General features: G+C 36.6%; 2 protein-coding genes across 3 annotated transcripts; one reads left to right on the top strand and one right to left on the bottom strand.

Annotated features, from left to right (window-relative positions):
- Nucleotides 1-1776: 1776 nt before the first annotated feature.
- On the top strand, nucleotides 1777-4572 carry LOC120347287 (tether containing UBX domain for GLUT4-like). The gene is made up of 2 exons (XM_039417191.2): nucleotides 1777-3409; nucleotides 3827-4572. Exons 1-2 carry the CDS (start codon nucleotides 1816-1818, stop codon nucleotides 3988-3990), a joined length of 1758 nt encoding a protein of 585 aa, XP_039273125.2. The 5' UTR covers nucleotides 1777-1815; the 3' UTR covers nucleotides 3991-4572.
- Nucleotides 4573-5558: 986 nt separating this feature from the next.
- LOC120347488 (uncharacterized) lies at nucleotides 5559-17595 on the bottom strand. Of its 2 annotated transcripts, none has more exons than XM_039417493.2 (10): nucleotides 17454-17595; nucleotides 14036-14110; nucleotides 13428-13560; nucleotides 11703-11872; nucleotides 11262-11367; nucleotides 10701-10791; nucleotides 9675-9754; nucleotides 8725-8875; nucleotides 7797-7886; nucleotides 5559-7253 (listed from the first exon to the last, which is right to left on the bottom strand). In XM_039417493.2, the coding sequence occupies exons 1-10, from the start codon at nucleotides 17462-17464 to the stop codon at nucleotides 7123-7125; spliced, it is 1038 nt and encodes a 345-aa protein (XP_039273427.2). In that variant the 5' UTR covers nucleotides 17465-17595; the 3' UTR covers nucleotides 5559-7122. The 2 variants fall into 2 exon arrangements, with proteins under 2 accessions (XP_039273427.2, XP_039273426.2); XM_039417492.2 differs by lacking the exon at nucleotides 17454-17595 and adding an exon at nucleotides 14842-15305.
- Between the last annotated feature and the right edge of the window lie 1129 nt (nucleotides 17596-18724).

Here is an 18724-nt window from a genome sequence, read left to right as displayed (position 1 = left end):
AATCCAACGTCAGATAATTATTTTCGAGAAAATTGCCGTCTTGTCACCGCAAAATTAGTCGCTGGTCCAAGTCAATGCATTTAAATAGTATGCAGAACCTGCCGAAACTAATGCAGGGCGGACGCATTTCCTTTATGTATTTAAAATTACGTCACACGAGAACTACGTAATTAATCTACCGGCGTTCCGTTTAAAACTAATGCATGGCATATAAAGCATCGTGGGCGTGGATCAGAATTCCCTGGTGCGTGAGCCGTGATTGCGTACCGGTACAGTGTAAGTCGTGTTATTTTCTAGGGATTTCCCTCCGTTTTGAAACATATAGAGGTACACGTCGGCGCCGACAATAATGAGCAAACGTATGATTTATCCCAAGTTACGCTGAAAATAAAATACCCCATTCCCTCCTTGCGCGATATTTGTATTATTCAATAGATGACTCGACAGTTTTCAGATGACTCAGTATATTTCTCGGTGCAGCTGTGAGACCATTTCACAGATTTTGAAGACCGTACCTGTATGTTTGTGCAGCTTTGCCTGACAAAAGGCTTTGGCGGTAGGAGAGTGTACCTGCAGATCTGACAATCTTTATTGGTACCCGTACTTTTCGTGACAAGGAAAACAATTTTTGACTAGAAAGGAGTTCTAAAATCTACCTGTAAAAACTATAAGCTCAAGTCAATTTCACTATAGGGGTGGTGACTCATTTACGGCCTATCTAATTGGGCAACATGAGCCGTGGCCCATCAGAAAAAAAATCAATTATCTTACCAAAATTTCCAATTTTATAAAATTATCAATATTCATACCAAAAAAATCGCGGGATGCCACCAAATTTTTTTTTACGATACCAGTAAGCCTTAACTTATATAAAAATAAAGCAAAATACCAAGCTACATACAGACATACAGAAAAGGATACTCCTGTAGTATGTGTACCGGTACCAGGTTAGGGTTAGGACAAAATGTTGTTCAGATGTTTCACATTATAGTTCTATTACGAGTTGGGGACTGTCTGTGTTAGCCAAGTGAATAGTCCCTTCACACAACTTGATGGGCCGCGGCCCATAGCCTGATGGGCCGAGGCCTAATTCGATGGGTCGTAGCCCCGGCCCATGGGCCGTAGAGGAGTCACCACTTCCACAGAACTGTATTTTCACTATTTGATTTGCAAGAAACTTAGTTAGAATTTAGAACTGTGCTGTCTATATATCCAGATATCCCTGATGAAGACAAGTCAGTCAACTTTAAATCCTTAGTTCTGTATCGTCAGAATGAGGTCCCGTGTAGTTTCATAACCATTTTTCCATATGTTATTCCTACCTGACTACATCATCCAAAAATCCCCTAGAAGTTATTGTGGTTCGAGACCCCTGATGTGTTAGTATTTTTGATGAAAGATTCAATTGTTTTATTTTTAAAAAGCATTTTCAATCTTGGTGTTTGACAGCCTAATCATATGGCGAACTCAAGCTTCTCGTCCAGTTACCAGTCCAAGTCGGGTATGGCTGTATGGGTTTACTTAGTCAGTTATATGTTTCAGATGCATGATCTTGATGGTAGAGGAAGCCCTAATCTACCAGCAGTAACATGAAAAACCTTACAACCCTAAGGTGACGAGGAGTCCAGCAATGCACTCGCACATAATTATCTCCGACAGGATTTGAACCTGAGAACCCACACAGCATAATCAGAGGTGCGGTGACGTGCGTATTCCTAACGCTTAGCCTGACAGCACGATGAGCCACGCCGCGCCAATTGTTGATACAAATAGAAATTAATTTTCAGATTTAGGTATATTTTTTGATACCAGATAATGTCTTTGAATTTGTCGATTTTGTATCCAAACGGCCGTCGCAAAAATGTAAAAGTTTCACCGAACGTAGTAATACTGCAAACTTTGGAAGATGTATGCAAACGAGAGAAACTGGACGCAGAAACTTTTTCGTTTTTATTTCAAAGAAAAATATTGGATGAATCGTTGTCATGGAGATATGCAAATGTACCAAATAATGCAAAGCTTGAACTTTTAAAACAGGAAAAAGTGAAGCAAGAATCTCCTGTAAGAATTGCATTGCAATTTGAGGGAGGGAACAGAGTACAGCATTCATTTTTACCGTCTGTAACATTGTCTGACATCTTGCAACACTGGGAAAGTGAACTTTCAACTTTGACCCCACCAGAAGGTCATGAACCTAGTATTTTGTATGTTAGGCAAGAAATAACAGGAAATTTTAAACTTTCAAAAACGACCCTAAAAAGTTTGGGTCTAACGAGTGGAAGCGCGATATTACGATTGTCGTATAAATTGGTAGCGGAAAATGAACCTATAGAAAAACCTTCTGAGAAAGAGGCATCTCTGCCAAAAGCTGAAATACCAGCTCAACAACCCCAGAAAATACAGGAAAGAAATGTTCTCAAACCGCCCGTTAAGTCGGAAAGCAATGAAGGCATGATGATAACTGAAGAGATGTTACAGAACGCACTGGAACAAACATACGCTACGCCTGAATCTCTCGGAGTAAATTCCGCCAGAAATAATGATTCTGTAGAGTCCATGGAGGTTGATCTGTCAACTTCTTCTTCAAAAACAGAATTTTTTGACGCCGTCGGCAATTCTTCTGCGGAAAGTTTGAAAAATGGTCGTGCTAGACCAAGACGTGTTCACTCGAATGAAACTGCCCCGAAAAAAAAAGTTAAACAGACACCATCAGAAAGTCCGCAACCTGATTTTTCTGAGTTTAAATTTCCAAAAGAAAGTGAAGGGATGGATGTGTATTCTACTGAAAATGAGGAAAATGAAATCGACGTTCGCCCTCTGATGACACCGTGTGACCGAGAACCTATATTCTTCAACGAACAAGAATTGCAAAGCGCTGAAATAAATACGGACGATCCAGGCGATGAATTTTTCGAACTCACAATTGACGACATGAGAAAAATGCTATCGGAGTTGCGTTATTTACAAAATGATTCAGAGGAAAAGCCCCTTCTTACAGCCCGGTCTCGAGAAATACAAAGATTCCGATCTATTAACCAATATCCTAAGATAGTTGTAAGAATCGTCTTCCCCGATCAAAGCGTGCTACAAGGAATCTTCCGTCCCGCAGAACCAGTGCAATCTCTTTACGATTTTGTGTCAAATTTTATATCATCCCCCGCAACGGACTTTTATTTATATACCACCCCACCAAAGGTCATTCTCAAAGACAAAAAATCAATTTTGTACGATAATCATCTCGTCCCGGCTTCCAAGGTATATTTTGGGATGAAAAATCACGATTTTGAACCTAAAATTTTGTCGTCAGATATTGGGAAATGTAGAGGAACAGCAATTGAAGCAAATTTAAAACTTCGCTCTGTTTTTGAATTGAAGTCTCCAACAGTCTCTGCTTCAAACTCTGCGCAAGGTGAGACGAGAAGAATATTTTGAATCAGCTATTGGCAGTGTGGCACATCGTGCTCAGCATTAAGTATTCGCAGACCACTGCACCTCTGATTACCGACATAGTGAATGCACTATTCTAATTGATTCAAGAGTTTTGCTGCACACTAAAAACACAAATGTATTTTTGTAATGTTTTGTCTGACCAAAGTTCGATATTTTTTTGCTTTTTCCATATCAAAAAGAAGGGTGATTAAGGGTTCTGACTCGCCAATCTCCCTGGGTATACCACTATCCATCACTCAACCTAAGTTTTATCTTTTCGAAAATTCGTACAGAGCTATTATGTGCATAATGGAAGCGCCACATTTATTCGATGGATTGTTTTTTTCTTTAAATATGCATATTTGTTCCTATTCAACTCAATTTCTTTTTTTTACAGAATTTACCAAAGCAACAAGCCAGCGTGGTCATTCATCATCAAGTGTTCCGGACAGCGAAACTCCGTCCACGAGTCGGCAAACCGGTTCAAGTCAAACTTCTTCGAACAATGCTAGTGGCGCTCGACCTAAAGTTCCTAAATGGTTCAAATTAGGAAAAAAGTAAATCGAGCTAGCTTTATATGATCGTTTCCATGAATCTTGACCCGATAATAGTTCTAAAAACTCACTGACCTTTGCCTCTTGAGTCTGCAGGCAAGCGAGTCAGTAGTTGTTTCTTCATTTCCAGTAAATATTTCGTTGATTCACAAGTGCTAGCTAACTCGCTCGAATCAAACATATAGGGTGTCCATAAAGTCTCGAATTTTCCAAAATTGCAAAGGGAATTCATTGATACCATAAATCGTTTTGGTCTTCACAGATATATTAAATAAGGTAGAAATACTTGAATAAGAATATATAAGAACTGACTTCATAACAAAATTGAAATTGTAAAGAGACTGAGGACCCTGTATAAGAAAAAAATTTAACCTTCTTCTCGATCAAGTTTTGAATTTGGCTCTATTTAGGATTAAGTTGAAAATTTAATTTTGGATTAAAGGGATTTTCCATCACCTGAGTTAAAACCATATTCCGTTGTGCAATACTATTTGCTGGTAATATTGGGTTATTTCTCTGCACTGAGCATTCATTGATTCAAACTACTATTTTCTGAGAATTCTTTAATATATAACTATTCGCAAGTTCATTAAGTTCCTTTTTTGTTCTACGTATGATCTTTTGCAGCTTTGAGTTGGGATGGCTTACAAGAAACAGGCCTGTCAAGTAAGGTATTACTTCAGAAACCTTTCAGTGATAAATTACTTCAGAAACCTTTCAGTGATAAATTTGTGCAAGAATTCGCCTGATTTGGCCAGAACTGATTTACAATATTATTGACTTTGCTCCAGAGATAAACATAAAAATGCTGTCAAAATATATAATTCAAAAATTTATTTCCGAAGAAGGGTTTTATGTGTAGTTTTTGTAAGATATTCTGGGCCATTACCACATTCCTTGTTTTATACCACTTTCGCGATGGAACGCTTGAATAGTAGTTCACAGGTTTAGGCAGAGGGAGAAAGTTATTGTTTCATAAACCAGAAAACAAGCAAGTAATTTGATGTAGACTGGAGGGAGTGCGATACGACCACAAAGTCATCTTCCTCCAGTAACGAGATATCGTGGCCTGACTAGCAGTCCTTGCCCCCCTAGCAACTCTAAGCGAAACCCCACATTAGGTTTGTCTCTAAGAGCCGAGGTTCAAAGTATCAATAAATAGTCTAGTCCAGGGCTACTCAACTGGCGGACCTTCAGAGTATTTGATTCGGACCGCACCTATTAGTCCCACTTTTAAAGTTTCATTTTATAAAATGACTTTTGTTTTGAATATATATTAAAAGAACAATAACGCCATAATAAACAATCTTGATTAGCTGATAATCATTAGCAGTCAAGGAAGTGCGCATTCAAGAATGCCTAAATATAATTTCCGGAAACACCGGACACAAATAATTTTGAAGTTTTTTATGCAGATCTTCGGTTAAAATAATTGAGTAGCCCTGGTCTAGTTGACCTTACTCTCCCCAAAATATAAAAACCATATCCTTCATGTAAAGATATCTTCCAGGATTACACACTAAACACAGGTGCTTATTATCTGGCACCTCTTTTCGAATATAACCATGCAGAAGCTTAATTGAACAGCTCTTTAATTACATAAAACATTCAAAAGATAAATTTCTTTGCAACGATATAGATGTCAGGCACCATGGTCACCAATAATTATAAAAAAAAATTCAAATGAGAATTTTTCCGTGATCACTTCAAAAGATTTCAAGCAAACCGAAGTCTCTCAGATTCATATACAAACTGGACATGATAATTACCATAATCATATTGATATGAAAACAAATTTTTGTGGTTAACACGCCATCTGACCCAGCAACGTAACGTTAAATATAAAAGATTTTCATTCACTATAGTTCAGTGGTTTCCAAACCGCGTCCCACGGATCAATTATGGCCCACATAACAGTTTGATAATCATATGTACCGGTACCCCTCCTGCCCACAAATATCTTTCCGCTTCTAATTTTGACCTCCTTTGGGAACCACTGCGTTAGATGGGCTTTGAAATAATTTTTACATTAAGGACAAGTAGCTGATGGCCAGCAAAACAACGGATACCGCCAGAAACCCAATCAATAGCACAATTAAATATGCCATGTGGGGGACATGGCGTATTTAGGATATTATTAAATAAATCAAGGTAATTTTGATCAAGTTAAACGATTTGTTCATTGATGCGTAAAATTGCAGACTCAAAAGTGAGAATAATATTGTTTTTTCTCTTTGGCCCTGTTTTTGCTTTTCCTGAATAGGTCAGTGAAGTCTTGATTTCAAATAGGTCAGGGGCTGAGTTGAATTTCCAAACTCCTTCATGTCAGAGAGGGGAGACTGCGGACTTTTATAGGTGATAAAACAAGCCAAAACTTCTTACTAAAGCTCAAAAAATCATAAATTTTATAAATCACTCTTGACAATCTTATCAAGAAGACTCGTGTGAGCCAAGGAGATTTTTCTCAGAGATCTTGTCGAAATTAGAACTTGTAATAGAACTTAAATACGGAAAGTTGAAATGAGATTATGGCTTAACCATAACCCGGTACACATACTACTAGAGTACCAAAGTTTATATGCCTCCACATTCCTTGATCTTGCATGCAAAGGTTATACTTGAACAGTCCACATTTGCAAAGTAAGTACCGTAAATTATAAATAAATCAAGTGTTTGGCCTTCTCAATTAAAACCTTCAATTTCATTTAGAAATGGTTTATCTTATCATGTTCATGTTTAAAATAACGAGTAGATGAGTTGAAAATAACAACATTGAGTAAGTTAGGTGCGCATATTCATTTTGAAAATATATTATTTCGATGTCAGTGAACAGTATAGCTTATTGGATGTGCAGGAGTCTGAACTATGATGGGTGGGTAAAATGCTTTTAAAGCTGGCCCAATAAGGCATAGGTCGGCAACCTTAAGAGAATAAATTAGCATTCTTTTCGTCAAACTAAAACGTACTCGGAGCCGCAACATCTACTCTAATGTCAGTGGCTATTAAAACTCTCTGAAAACCACTTAGTTAGCCAGTTATTTGTTTTATCAAATCCTGATTATATAAAACATTTTGATTTAAGCGATTCCTTACGGGTAAACATGATAAAATACTCCATTTCTATTTAACAAACACTCGATTAAGATTCGAAAGCGCATTTTTCTTTCGGAAAAGTGCATCCTGATCGTTGAATAATCAGATTCGCAGCATAATGTCCTCCTTGCACACATTGCTCGATGCTTTTTCCTTTTACTAGTTGCGATAGAAAACCTGAAATAATGATTGAATTTGAGAATTAAACATTTCTTTAATGAGAATTTACTCATATCTACTTCAAACTCACTCGGAAGTAAGAATTACTGAGCAAAGTTACGAATGGCCACTGGAAAGCATTTAGAAAATGCATATTTTGAGAGAAAGCTTATTCGCTCATACGTAAAGGAGACTGATCTTTGAGCGAAGTTCATGTGTTAAATCGGGTACTCCAGTCGTATGTGAACCAAGATGGCAGACACCGAAACGTAGTATGTGTACCAGGTTAGGGTTAGACCATGATTTTAGGTACAAATACTACAGGGGTCACATGGCTAGACCCCGAACTCGTAATAGAACTAAAATAAGGAAAATTGGAATAAAATTATGGCCTAACCCAAATCTGGTACACATACTACGTTCCAGTGTCCGCCATCTTGGTGCGCATAATGTTCTTCACAGAACAATTATATTTCACCCAAACAAAACTGATTCTTATTACAATGCCATATTTTTTTGACTATTTTTAAATTTCACATTTATGTAATTCATACAACCCACCTCCAACAAAAGCGTCTCCAGCCCCATTTGTATCCACAATGTCTTCAGGTTTGATCTTGATTATCGGGTACTTTGCAACTTCGTGAGGGCCTGAATTCAAAGATATAGGTTACACATACTATTCGAAATAGAAAGCTAGTTGCTGTGTGTGTTGCGGGATGGGAGGGTTTCTATCATTATGCTACATACTACCTGTGTTAATTTATATTGTATAGTTAATGTAATTATTAATGCTTATTTTGGTATACTTAAATTTATTGTGTCTATTTACTGGCAACAGTAATGTGGCATATCATGCTAAGCGTTAGATACACGCTCGCCCCACAACTCTGATTACCCTGCGTGGGTTCACAAGTTCGAATCCCATGCAGGATAATAATGTTATGTGTGTGAGGTTTTCTGGACTCCACTTTGCCGTATGGTGGTTAATGTAACCGCTGGTCGGTTCCGGCTTCCTCCACCATCAAGCTCATGCTTTCAAAAACAAATAACTGGCTAAATAATCCCATACCCGACATGGGATGGTAACCGAACGAGAGGCCGTGGTTCGCAATTGGGTGCTCCAGAAGTATGTGTACCAATATGGTGGTAACTAATTTTGTTCGCCTACTTTACATCAAGTTGGGTAAAGGGACAGGAGTCTATGGGCAGGTGTTAAATTCACTTGGCTAACACAGACAGTCCCCGAACTCATGATAGAACTAAAGTGAGGTAAATCGAAATAAAATTATGCCCTAACCCTAACCTGGTACACATACTACGGGAGTACCGTAATAAATTGGGTATTCAACTTCCAGTCTCTCCCAAAAAACAGTAGCTCCTTTCATATCATTGGATGTCAGTAGTTGCTTGTACAAGGCCTTGTCTGGAGCGTATCAAAAGACGTATCAAAAGAAATTAGTTTCGAATAAAAATAAAAAACACCAACCAGTAGCAACAATAGCAGGCTCAGCTCCCTGTGTTATAACAACAATCCTCTGCCTTGTGCTGTTGATCTTGGTCCAACCTGCCAATTTCTTAGCGATCTCAGCGACGTCTTCAGTTCCAAAGTTGTGAATTTTAGAAAATACTGCGGCTTCCTGACAAAGAAATTTTGAAAACCTTTAATGATTTTCAACCATGGGTTCGCAAAACCCTAGGGTTCCCATTCAAACCTGAGAGCCTATTTTATTATATGTATATTGTTTTAATATAATCAAATACCTCTCAGTTTTTCAATTCTATAAACTCCATCGAATTGATTGGCGGGCCGAAAGTTGAATAGAATATAGCTTTATTTCCTCATTGCATTGCAAAAAATTTCATTTGAATATTTTCGGTGCCATTGAACCCATTGCACTTAGCATCAACTTTTCTGCGTTTTGTTGTCATTTGTATAATTATCATGAAATTATAGGCTCATTAAACGAGTAATTGCGAATTATATACTTGTTAGATAATATTATAATTTAGTCTACACTTGTCTTACATTAAATTCTGTTTTGTAAAGAATACAATCGTCAAAACAGCTGTTTTGTTACTATAATTCAGTGATGTGTCGCGGGCTGGATTATATAACTCGACGGGCCGTAGGTTGCCGACTCCTGCCTTACAGTAATAAAAGCACCGGGCAAAACACCGAATGATATAACGTAATGATTGTGACGTCAAAAATCCGGGCACTTATAACTTATATTAAATGTATTAATCATTATTCAGGCGAACTGCGCTAAGTGACTTTCGGGCCACACTAACATTAAACTTTCATACCAAGGTGGGGGCCACAAACTATCGTCCTGTGGGCCGCAATTTGCCCCAGGGCCGTGAGTTTGGACACCTGCTCTAAATTGACTTTTTACAAATCATATCCATAAAATCATAAAAAACAAGTTGACTTACCGTTTCGTTTCCAAATAAAATATCAGCATAGGGAAGAACTGATGTTTGTTGATCTTTGAAGAATTCACACAAGAATGGAGCTGAAATGAGAGAGATGGAGATTAATTCCTGTTAACATGAGAAAAGAGGCGTAGCCAGGCCCAGGGTTTTCAAAAAGGGACTCTGGAACTGGGAGGAAAGCAATGCGTTAAATGTGTGATTCCCGACACTTTTAGAGGATATTTTCTATGTCATACTACCAACATCAACCATAGAGAATATTTATACACGCATAACTCTGACCGCAATAAAAATTAGGCTTGGCGCCGTTTCAGGACGTAGCTTTATTTGCGAAAATATATGGTATTTTGAAGTTATTTGGTTGTTTGGGGCATCCATACTAGCAGGGTTGGCCAGGGTAATCGTTTATATGGAGGGCTTAATGTACCATAACAAATGCTTGTTCCTCATTAGGAAATAAGATGACAGGAAGAATTTGTCAAATTGATTACAGAGGCATGACATTATCAGTGCAACAAGGAAACAGGATAATTATCTTTCGCATGGAAGTTGTGAATCATTACAAACTTCCTTCCTTAACTGATCGATTAGACATCATCAATGAAATTCTGTAATATTCTAGATCAGCATTTCCAATCTTTCATGGCTTGTGGCCCCCTTCCAGAAGCTTTTAGCACTCATGGCCCCTCGTTTATCGTTTCAGTGGTATTAATCATGTTATTTTGATTGGTAGATTCCAAATTCCATTATGTTCAAATAATTCATGCTCAACAAAGTGAAAACACTTGTGAAATATTGTTATCAAGCAATGAAACTAGGAGGAACAGGAAGTTTTCTTGTCAAGAGAAAAGTAAAATCTGTTTTGTGCCTAGCATAGTGCCCTCCCACCAACTGCTCTGGGGCCCTTTTGGGGCCCCTGGTTGGTAATCGCTACAATAGTAGTCCTAACCTAGCAGTTTGCTACTTGTGCTGATCCTGGTTCAGAGTGAACTACAAATAATTATGTCATGTAAAACAAATACAAACCTGACAAGTTCATCATAAAGATCTTTCCATTTTCTGCCGCATGTTTTGCTACTGCCAAGATCGAGTCTACGGATACTGTCAGGAAAAAACCCTATAAAAAGGGAAAAACTGATTAGCAGAGGTGAGAAGCACTGAGGGAGAAATCAGTCTGTGAACATTATCTGGGAACTTAATCTGGAGAAAAAATAACTTTCGGGCACTTCTGGGCACAGCCATACAAAAATATAAGCTCTAGTGTTGAATAATGTTTTTTATAGTCATAGAAATATTTATTAATAATTTGGTACTCCTGAAGTATGCGCACCAAGATGTCGCACAACCTGAACCCTAACCTGGTACTTCAGGAAGTCCAATAATTTAATTTTCTTTTCTGAGGGGGGAATATGTCTTGCATATTTCATAGTTTTCCAACAAAAATTTGTATTTTGAAATCAAGTCAATAATATCTGCTTCGGTGAAACAGGATTCAGAAAATGGAAAAGTCAAAACCAAAATTCTAGCCAGCCTGGTAAGAGGAGGATAAATTCCAATAACTGAGAAATTCATATTCGAATAACTTACAGCAATATAATAAAACTTTGCTTTTTCTACTAGAGCCCAGTTCTCCTTCCGGTCCAAATGTTCTTTCTTGTATTCATTTGCTGCTGCGAGATTCGCACAAAGAGACCTGGAAAAGGAGAAATCAATATAACTTTTGAGACAAACATAATCGTAGGATAGGATTCCATTTTTATCCGGGAAAGTGGAAATGCGATAGGAAAGGAGGCCTGGGTTCGTTTAAGGTCGTTGGGTGAACAAGACTAAACATAATATAAGTCATGCCAGAAGCAAATTATGCCCTAAACTAGATCTTGGGTATGCCAAGTAAGATAAAATGTGTTTTTCCTGAGTGCAATAAATTAGGTAGAATTGGGAACATACCTCTAATTTAAAATTCAAGTGCAAAAAAATTGAAAATGAAAACACAAACTCAATAACTCTCAACACACAAAATTCGAGTACCTGTCATGCCCACAAATCAATGCAGCGCAGGTCCCAGTGGGTTCTTTGTCCTGTACATAGTATGCTGTTTTCACTCCGACGTCTTCGGCTTTTTGTTTCAATATTTGACCAAATTCGTCATTCCCAATGCATCCTATGAAAGTAGTGGCTTGCGGTACTCCCAACATCCACTGAAAGGCGATAAAATAGGTTTATTTTCATGGTTATAATAGGTTATATATAAAGGGTGGTTACAAAGTCGCTCTACAATTTCAATTTGGTTATGAAGTCAGTTCTCAATTTTTTCAATCGGTAATTGTTCAAGTATTTTTACTTCATTTAATACATGTGCCAAAATTTTGAGACTTCATGGACACCCAAATATATATATATATAAACAGTGATAATATAGATTGTGATATCTCGGTAGTCGAGCATAATTCGTTCGGAAATTACCGGTTTGTTCGAGCAACAAAACTTTTTTTGCCATAAAAAAACAATGCCAATTATTTTAATACGTTTTTATGCATTCCAAAATGTCTAAAAAATTTTTCAAAACAAGGTATCCAAATAAGAATAATTGCTGTCGGTCCCTGCGCAACATTATCTTTCCTCATTATTTCTGTATTTTTAAAAATAATGGTAAAATAAATTTATACTCATAGTTACGGTAAGTTTATTATTTCCATACAGTAAAAAAATAGCATGCAAAGTTTAAAACGAGAATATCGGTCAGAGACGGGGACTTATCGACCGAAAGTTAGGGGATCCCCCAAAAAAGCGCTCTTACTCCATAGTGACACCTTGTGTCCCATCACTAATTAATTAATAACTCGCTAGTTATACGACATAATTCATCCAAAATCAATAGGCTTCTTTCTGGTCCAACATATGATGAATGCACATGCAAAATCTGGAGCAGATTCAATCTCGCTTTCGTGAGATATTGCGTGCATCTAACAGACAGACAGACCTAGCAACATAATTACTGATTGAAATCGATAAGTAACAATAAAATTAAATACACATTTCATTGGAGAAGGGAAGTCATTGGGAACTAAAGCTGGTTATCCAGCATCAAGACCCAAGGTTAAAATATATAAATAAACATTTTTAAGATCAAAAATATTGACTGTTGGAGCACTGTTAATTTTGATGGCAGTTAACCAACGAAAATCGTGCAATACAAATTACATTGATAAAATAGAAAATGCAACGTTTATCTCAAATATTCTGCTTAAACAAATTTAATTTACACAAATTTACAATTGTCTTGAAGAATATCTCTTGTTGAACAGACGTATTTCAGAATATATTCAATATTTCCTATTCGAAAAGATTATTCTAGAACAAGGGTGCGCAATTACTTTTCTGAGTTGGGCCAGTTACAGATAATAGACTTGGTTATTGGGCTGAAAACTCAATAAGAAAAACTATGAATATAAACGTTTATTTACAACAGCTAGGCGAACAGTTACATAATAATAATAAGCACAATGCAAGAATAGGGATCATTATGACGTTATTTTCATTGATATTTTCATGGAATATTTATATCCATAAAAACTTTAGTCTCAATTTGAGCAGACAGAAGTGGGCCGAATGAAACACTTCAGTGGGCCGGGTTTGGCCCTCGGGCCGTAATTTGCCACTTAGTGTTCTGGAATGTATTCATCCATGCTTGCTGGCTTTACATAAAAGTTTTCATAAAAATGTGTCAAAACTTAATTTCAAAAATAAACCAACCTGGCAAACTTTGACAGAATTCTGAGTTGCACCACCTGCAATATATTCTATCGGAAAAAATTCAACCAAGTCTTTATACATTGGCAAATGTTTTTCTTCTGCTATAATTGCATCATTTGTTTTCAAGTTATATCTGGAAAAATGAAAAAGAGAAATACTTGAAGACATGATGGACAAATGATTATTATCGCAATCTCAATGAAATCCAAATTTTCAATGCCAAATTCCAATATAATACTGGATGTAATTTGAGTGTTATAGGGTTCTTGCTTAATCTGTTATAAAAGCATTTTTTCTCTGTAACGTAAAGCCTCTCCAGTGTTAAGAATCCCCCAATTTTGTTCTAGAAACCTGTGAAAATATCATCATGCTAGTCCAAGTTTTGCCACTAGTGTGAATCTTAATCATATCAGCAAATAGGGTGGGAGTAGACCTTGATGACCTCGTATCGCTCCCTCCTATTCATACCAAAACAATTTTATTGGTGACTATATTTTTGGGTTGATGAAATAATAAATCTCTCTCCCTCTCTCACTTGATAGGATAGAATTTCAGCATATAAACAACAGAACACAGTGTAATGTAATTCAAAGTAAAGTAAATCTTACTTCTTTAAAAATCCTTCTGCAACATTGGTGGACAAATCAAGAAGGGGGTTCCCCATACTGAATAAGATTCCTTCACTGAAATAAAAAAAATTGGGTTGAGCTGTCATCGTTCAAAGAAAGCGTAATAACCAGAACAAAATTTGTTAACAAAATGTTTTTCCAAAAGCTGTCAGCTATTTTTCTTACTTTATAGCGTTGGTAATATAGCTCGCCGTACTTAAGTGAAATAGTTCAACACTTCATGTTTTTTATTTTGCATTCTAGATACCGCCAATCGTTATGTCATTCTCACAGTTTTTATCGGTGACAACCCCCAGTCGGCGCTCTCCTCTCCCGGCCCGTGAATATCCGTCAGCGCCTAATATGGGATTAGTCAGCCATTTATTTGTTCAAGATGCATGAACTCAATGATGGAGAACCAATCAGCGGTTACGTGAACCACCCTGTGGCGGCGAGGAGACCAGCAATAGTTTCGCACATGACTATCCCATCATGGGATTCGAACATGTGAACCCAAGCAGGGTAATAATGGTGCGGTGGCAAGCGTACTAGCGCCTAACATGAGTTACACTGCCGATTTTAGTGGTTGCCATTGACTGTGTTCAGAAATGATTCTCTTTCACCACTGAGTGTGTGCCTATAACTAGCTTCAAACAAACCACTTCAAAAAAGAACAGCAAATCAAGGAATAGTCTCACGAAATATAGAATTAAAAGAGAAACGCCCGAAATACATCTTCTTTCAATTTTTGATGCAAGATAAATGTGCTGATTCACTGTTTCACTGATGAATCAGCAAAAACTTACGAAATTTCATTTTCAACTTCTTCATAACTGGAAGTTTCGGAATCCTCTTCCGTCGAGTCGCCGAAAAAACTCGAGTCGTCTGAACTAGAACTGTCAGAACTCGAGTCAAAACTAATATCAGAATCTGATTCTGACTCGACTGTTTTTATTTCTTTCAAATTTTCTTCGTATCGTATTTCTACTTTTTCTTCTTCTTCAGAAAATACCTCGTCTTCCTCATTCTCTTCCTCTGATGATGAACTTATAACCGCCCCCATGTCAAAGATTACGACCTCTAACCAAAGAAAAAGTTTCTTCCTCTAATATTGATACCCAAAAAGCTAGCAAAAGCTTCCTTGTGCACTGATGTTACAAAGCCCTACATTCAATCAGTATTCTTCTAATTTGTGTTATGAAGTTTAGTTTTATATTTAAATATTGGTTTATGAGTATTAAAATAATTTAATAATAATAATTTCGTGAACTGTACTTCATGGATGCACCGGGCAAAAGGAAAAAAACAAAATTCTCTTTATTATTGAACAATTTGAAACTTATATTCATAAACAAAATATTGACATAATATGCTTAATTCTGCATCTTAGTTTTTACTTTTTTTGGTATAGATTATGATTTGGCCGTGAAATAAGGAAAATTACACAACAAAAATAACTGAATCCCTTGTTAAATTCTAATATACATACAATTCGCCTCTTTACTAGCATTAATTTATAATTCACAACCTTAAGCATTATCAAATAACTACTCATGCAAATTACCCTGAATCCTAATTAACTATTTTTGTATGAATTGCTTCTATTCTATTCATAAAATAAGCTTCCTTGCAAAAATTTGAAAGGTATATTATCATAGAATCCCAATATAAAAAAAATTTTAGTTATTTCAAATTTTTCTTTCTTTATCGTGAATAATGACTCTAAAAATAACAAACTACACAACACAAAAATATCCGATTATAGATTTCTTCATCAGACCTATTCATTACTTATTAATTCTTTGTCTATCATACCCCTATTCCTACACTCACTCGTTTAAATCGAAACTTCACAACCTAACTGCTGATTGAGTGTCTAGAAATCTGAAAGTTATGAACTTGCTCATCCTAACCAACTCACAAAGAATAATGAATGCCCTGAGGGGGCGATTATAAACTACGAAAGAGCAAAATGGGCCCTGAGGCATTTCTGAGTGATGTAAACAAACCTTGTTCAATACTGATATCTAGTGTTAGCTTTTTATGGTTGGTATACTCACTAAGACTTTGGGCTAGCAGCTTAGCCTGATGCAATAACATAGCGGTGCCGGTTTACAATTTTTTTTTAAATACATCCCTTCGCCTATTCTGGAACTCCAAATGCATAAAAACTATGATACTTTATTTGTTCAATTTTAAATGTATCCTTATGTGCAAGTTGCACTTCTGCTTTTGTACAATTCAAGTAGTTTATACGTGGATAGATAACCAATATAATAGTATTAATAGAAAAAAATAGATATTGGTAGTTGTACTACTGCAAATACTTCTCTAGAGGCAAGATTCTCCCTCTATCCCCTCAAGAGAGACAGAACTTACCTCCTCACCCCCGTCGGCTGGGAGAAATTGGAATAATAAATTTATTACGATTGTTTTTGCAGATTCAAGCGGCACGTAACAACTCTTATATGTTAATTATCCTGGTTATAGAGTCCATTGTGTGATAACAAAAGTTACAAGCAAGTTACAGAAAGGAATCGGTATCTCAAATTACCATGCAGACTGCAGAGGCTTTTGAGCGGTCGCCGTCTTTGCGCATTGATTAAAATAGCCTATATGACTTTTCTTGTAAAGTAATATTCAATCCATAACAACTCAAGAATTCAAACTGTCTTTCAATTTCAATCTAATTGTGTTCAACTTAACTCGCGATTACGTGCACCATATAAGAACATTACCGATCTAAAACAACACGGCAATGATGAAAACGTGGGGATGATATCGCAGAACGTAATTGGTATTTTATGGTTTGAGTTGAATAATGAGGCGACACCAAAAAATGTATCATACTCGCCTAATAAGACGACCACCCCAAAATCATGCCAAAAATTTGGGTCTAGAAAAGCGACTTATTCGCCGGGAAATACGGTAACTTATAATAACAGCGAATATAAGCTGCTATTTTGTGGAAAGAGATTCTACCATTCTTCATTTTCCTTCTAATACTATCTCATTTAAGCATCATTGTCGAAACTGGAACACACAGATCCAAAGTAGGATGTAAACAAGGAAGAAAGAACTTGAGGTTCAGTGCACAAAACCCTAGTACCCTCTGTATTGGCATCTTTCAAAACAACGTTGGTTTAAATCAAAATTGAATTTTAGTGTCACTATTAATAGGATTTAATTCGAGTCAGACTGGACTTTCTTTGGACTCGAAACATCAGCAACTCGACCCGACTAAAACTTAAAAAATAGCTGAGACTAGGACTTGATTCAAGACCCAGCTGGCCTGGGTTGCAACTTACTTGGTGTTTAGGGAATCGGAGCCAGTAATGATTCTATTTCATAGACAGCATTGCACGACTTTTCCTTTTCAAACATTAAGAGATATGAATACAATATTTTAAGTACTTACGTAACTGACATGATGGTGATTTGATGTTCTGCTTAATTCTTCTGAATTTCTTCTTATATCAATATATTGTCTTTTGTTGATTTATCCTCGTTTTTGCAAGGAGTCAATGGAAATTGAATGCAGTAATATAGAAATATGTCCTGTGACTATAAAAAATAGTAAAAAGTCATTTATTTTATCCATAAATTCCATATGACAACTGGTATGAGCAAGGCTTCTATCTAATTTTTAATATAATGGCTTAAACTTGGCCCCCATCTCGCCAAGACTCTTATGTTATAGTTTTAAGCTCAGTTATCACACCCTTCCATAAGCATTTCAAACAAATATACCACGTGTCAAATTATGCTAAATTTCCGTGTCATCAGCAATTTATTTTCAAATATTTGCACAAGCTTGTGTCATAATTGCGACCGTCCTACGAGGTACCGCACTAGTCCAGTGATTTAAAATTACCCTTCCATGTCTGTATGTTACTGCACCTATGCTTAGTAATATCAGCTATCACTCCCTCAAAAAGCAAAGTCCGGCAGAAATGAACCGCATTTTAGCCGTATAAAGTCACTTAACAAAATTGGGTACCGGTATACGTGCAAGTACAACTGCCGCGACCTACGAGCCGTAGCAAATAGCAGGAATAGCAGGAGTTTAAATGTTTACATTGTTATTTATACACTCGGGGCGCCGGTAAAAGTGTTCCTATGCAGAAAAATTGTCAAAACGACAACAGGTGTTATTGAAAAATTCAATTTTTTTGTAATACTAATAAATGAGAATATTAGAGCAATTATTAAATAACGCATATTTATCAATAAAAATGTTGTATTTATATTAATTTTCAATTTTTACAGGCTGTTGATTATTTTGAAAATTTCGAAAGGGAACACATATTTAAACTCCGTGGAACTGCATGCTCAATAAGGCGTGCAAATTAGGTATTTCCGAAGTATGTGAACCAAGATTCAGATATTTATTTTCGTCATGCAACACCAATATACAATATGAAATAAATAAAAAGCATATATATAACAAATTACAAAAACGGATATCGACTTGTTGCGGTAGACGAGGAGTCGCGAAATATTCAAGAGTCATCCAATCAGCGACACCTTGTAGCAATGTAGCTGCATTGAAGCAGCAAATACAGCAACCGAACAACTCAATATTGAATATTTCCCAAGATGACGGACGGCGGAACGTAGTATGTGTTAGGGTTAGGTCATAATTTCAGGTACAAATATTACAGGAGTCACTTGGCTAGTCCCGAAATC

Source organism: Styela clava, chromosome 11 (genome assembly GCF_964204865.1).
Source record: "Styela clava chromosome 11, kaStyClav1.hap1.2, whole genome shotgun sequence".
Lineage (NCBI taxonomy): Eukaryota > Metazoa > Chordata > Ascidiacea > Stolidobranchia > Styelidae > Styela > Styela clava.
The sequence above is the reverse complement of the archived record's forward strand: the minus strand, read 5'-3'. Positions and strand labels throughout refer to the sequence as shown.

Excerpts from the sequence above, each read along its gene's own strand:
- LOC120347287 (XM_039417191.2), top strand. The coding sequence starts at position 1,816 with ATGTCTTTGAATTTGTCGATTTTGTATCCAAACGGCCGTCGCAAAAAT. Across the intron at positions 3,410-3,826 it reads TGCTTCAAACTCTGCGCAAG|AATTTACCAAAGCAACAAGC; the intron begins GTGAGACGAGAA and ends TTTTTTTTACAG.
- LOC120347488 (XM_039417492.2), bottom strand. The coding sequence starts at position 15,098 with ATGGGGGCGGTTATAAGTTCATCATCAGAGGAAGAGAATGAGGAAGAC. Across the intron at positions 9,755-10,700 it reads CTTTATGATGAACTTGTCAG|CTCCATTCTTGTGTGAATTC; the intron begins GTTTGTATTTGT and ends CTCTCATTTCAG. Across the intron at positions 7,887-8,724 it reads GCCTGCTATTGTTGCTACTG|GCCCTCACGAAGTTGCAAAG; the intron begins GTTGGTGTTTTT and ends CTTTGAATTCAG.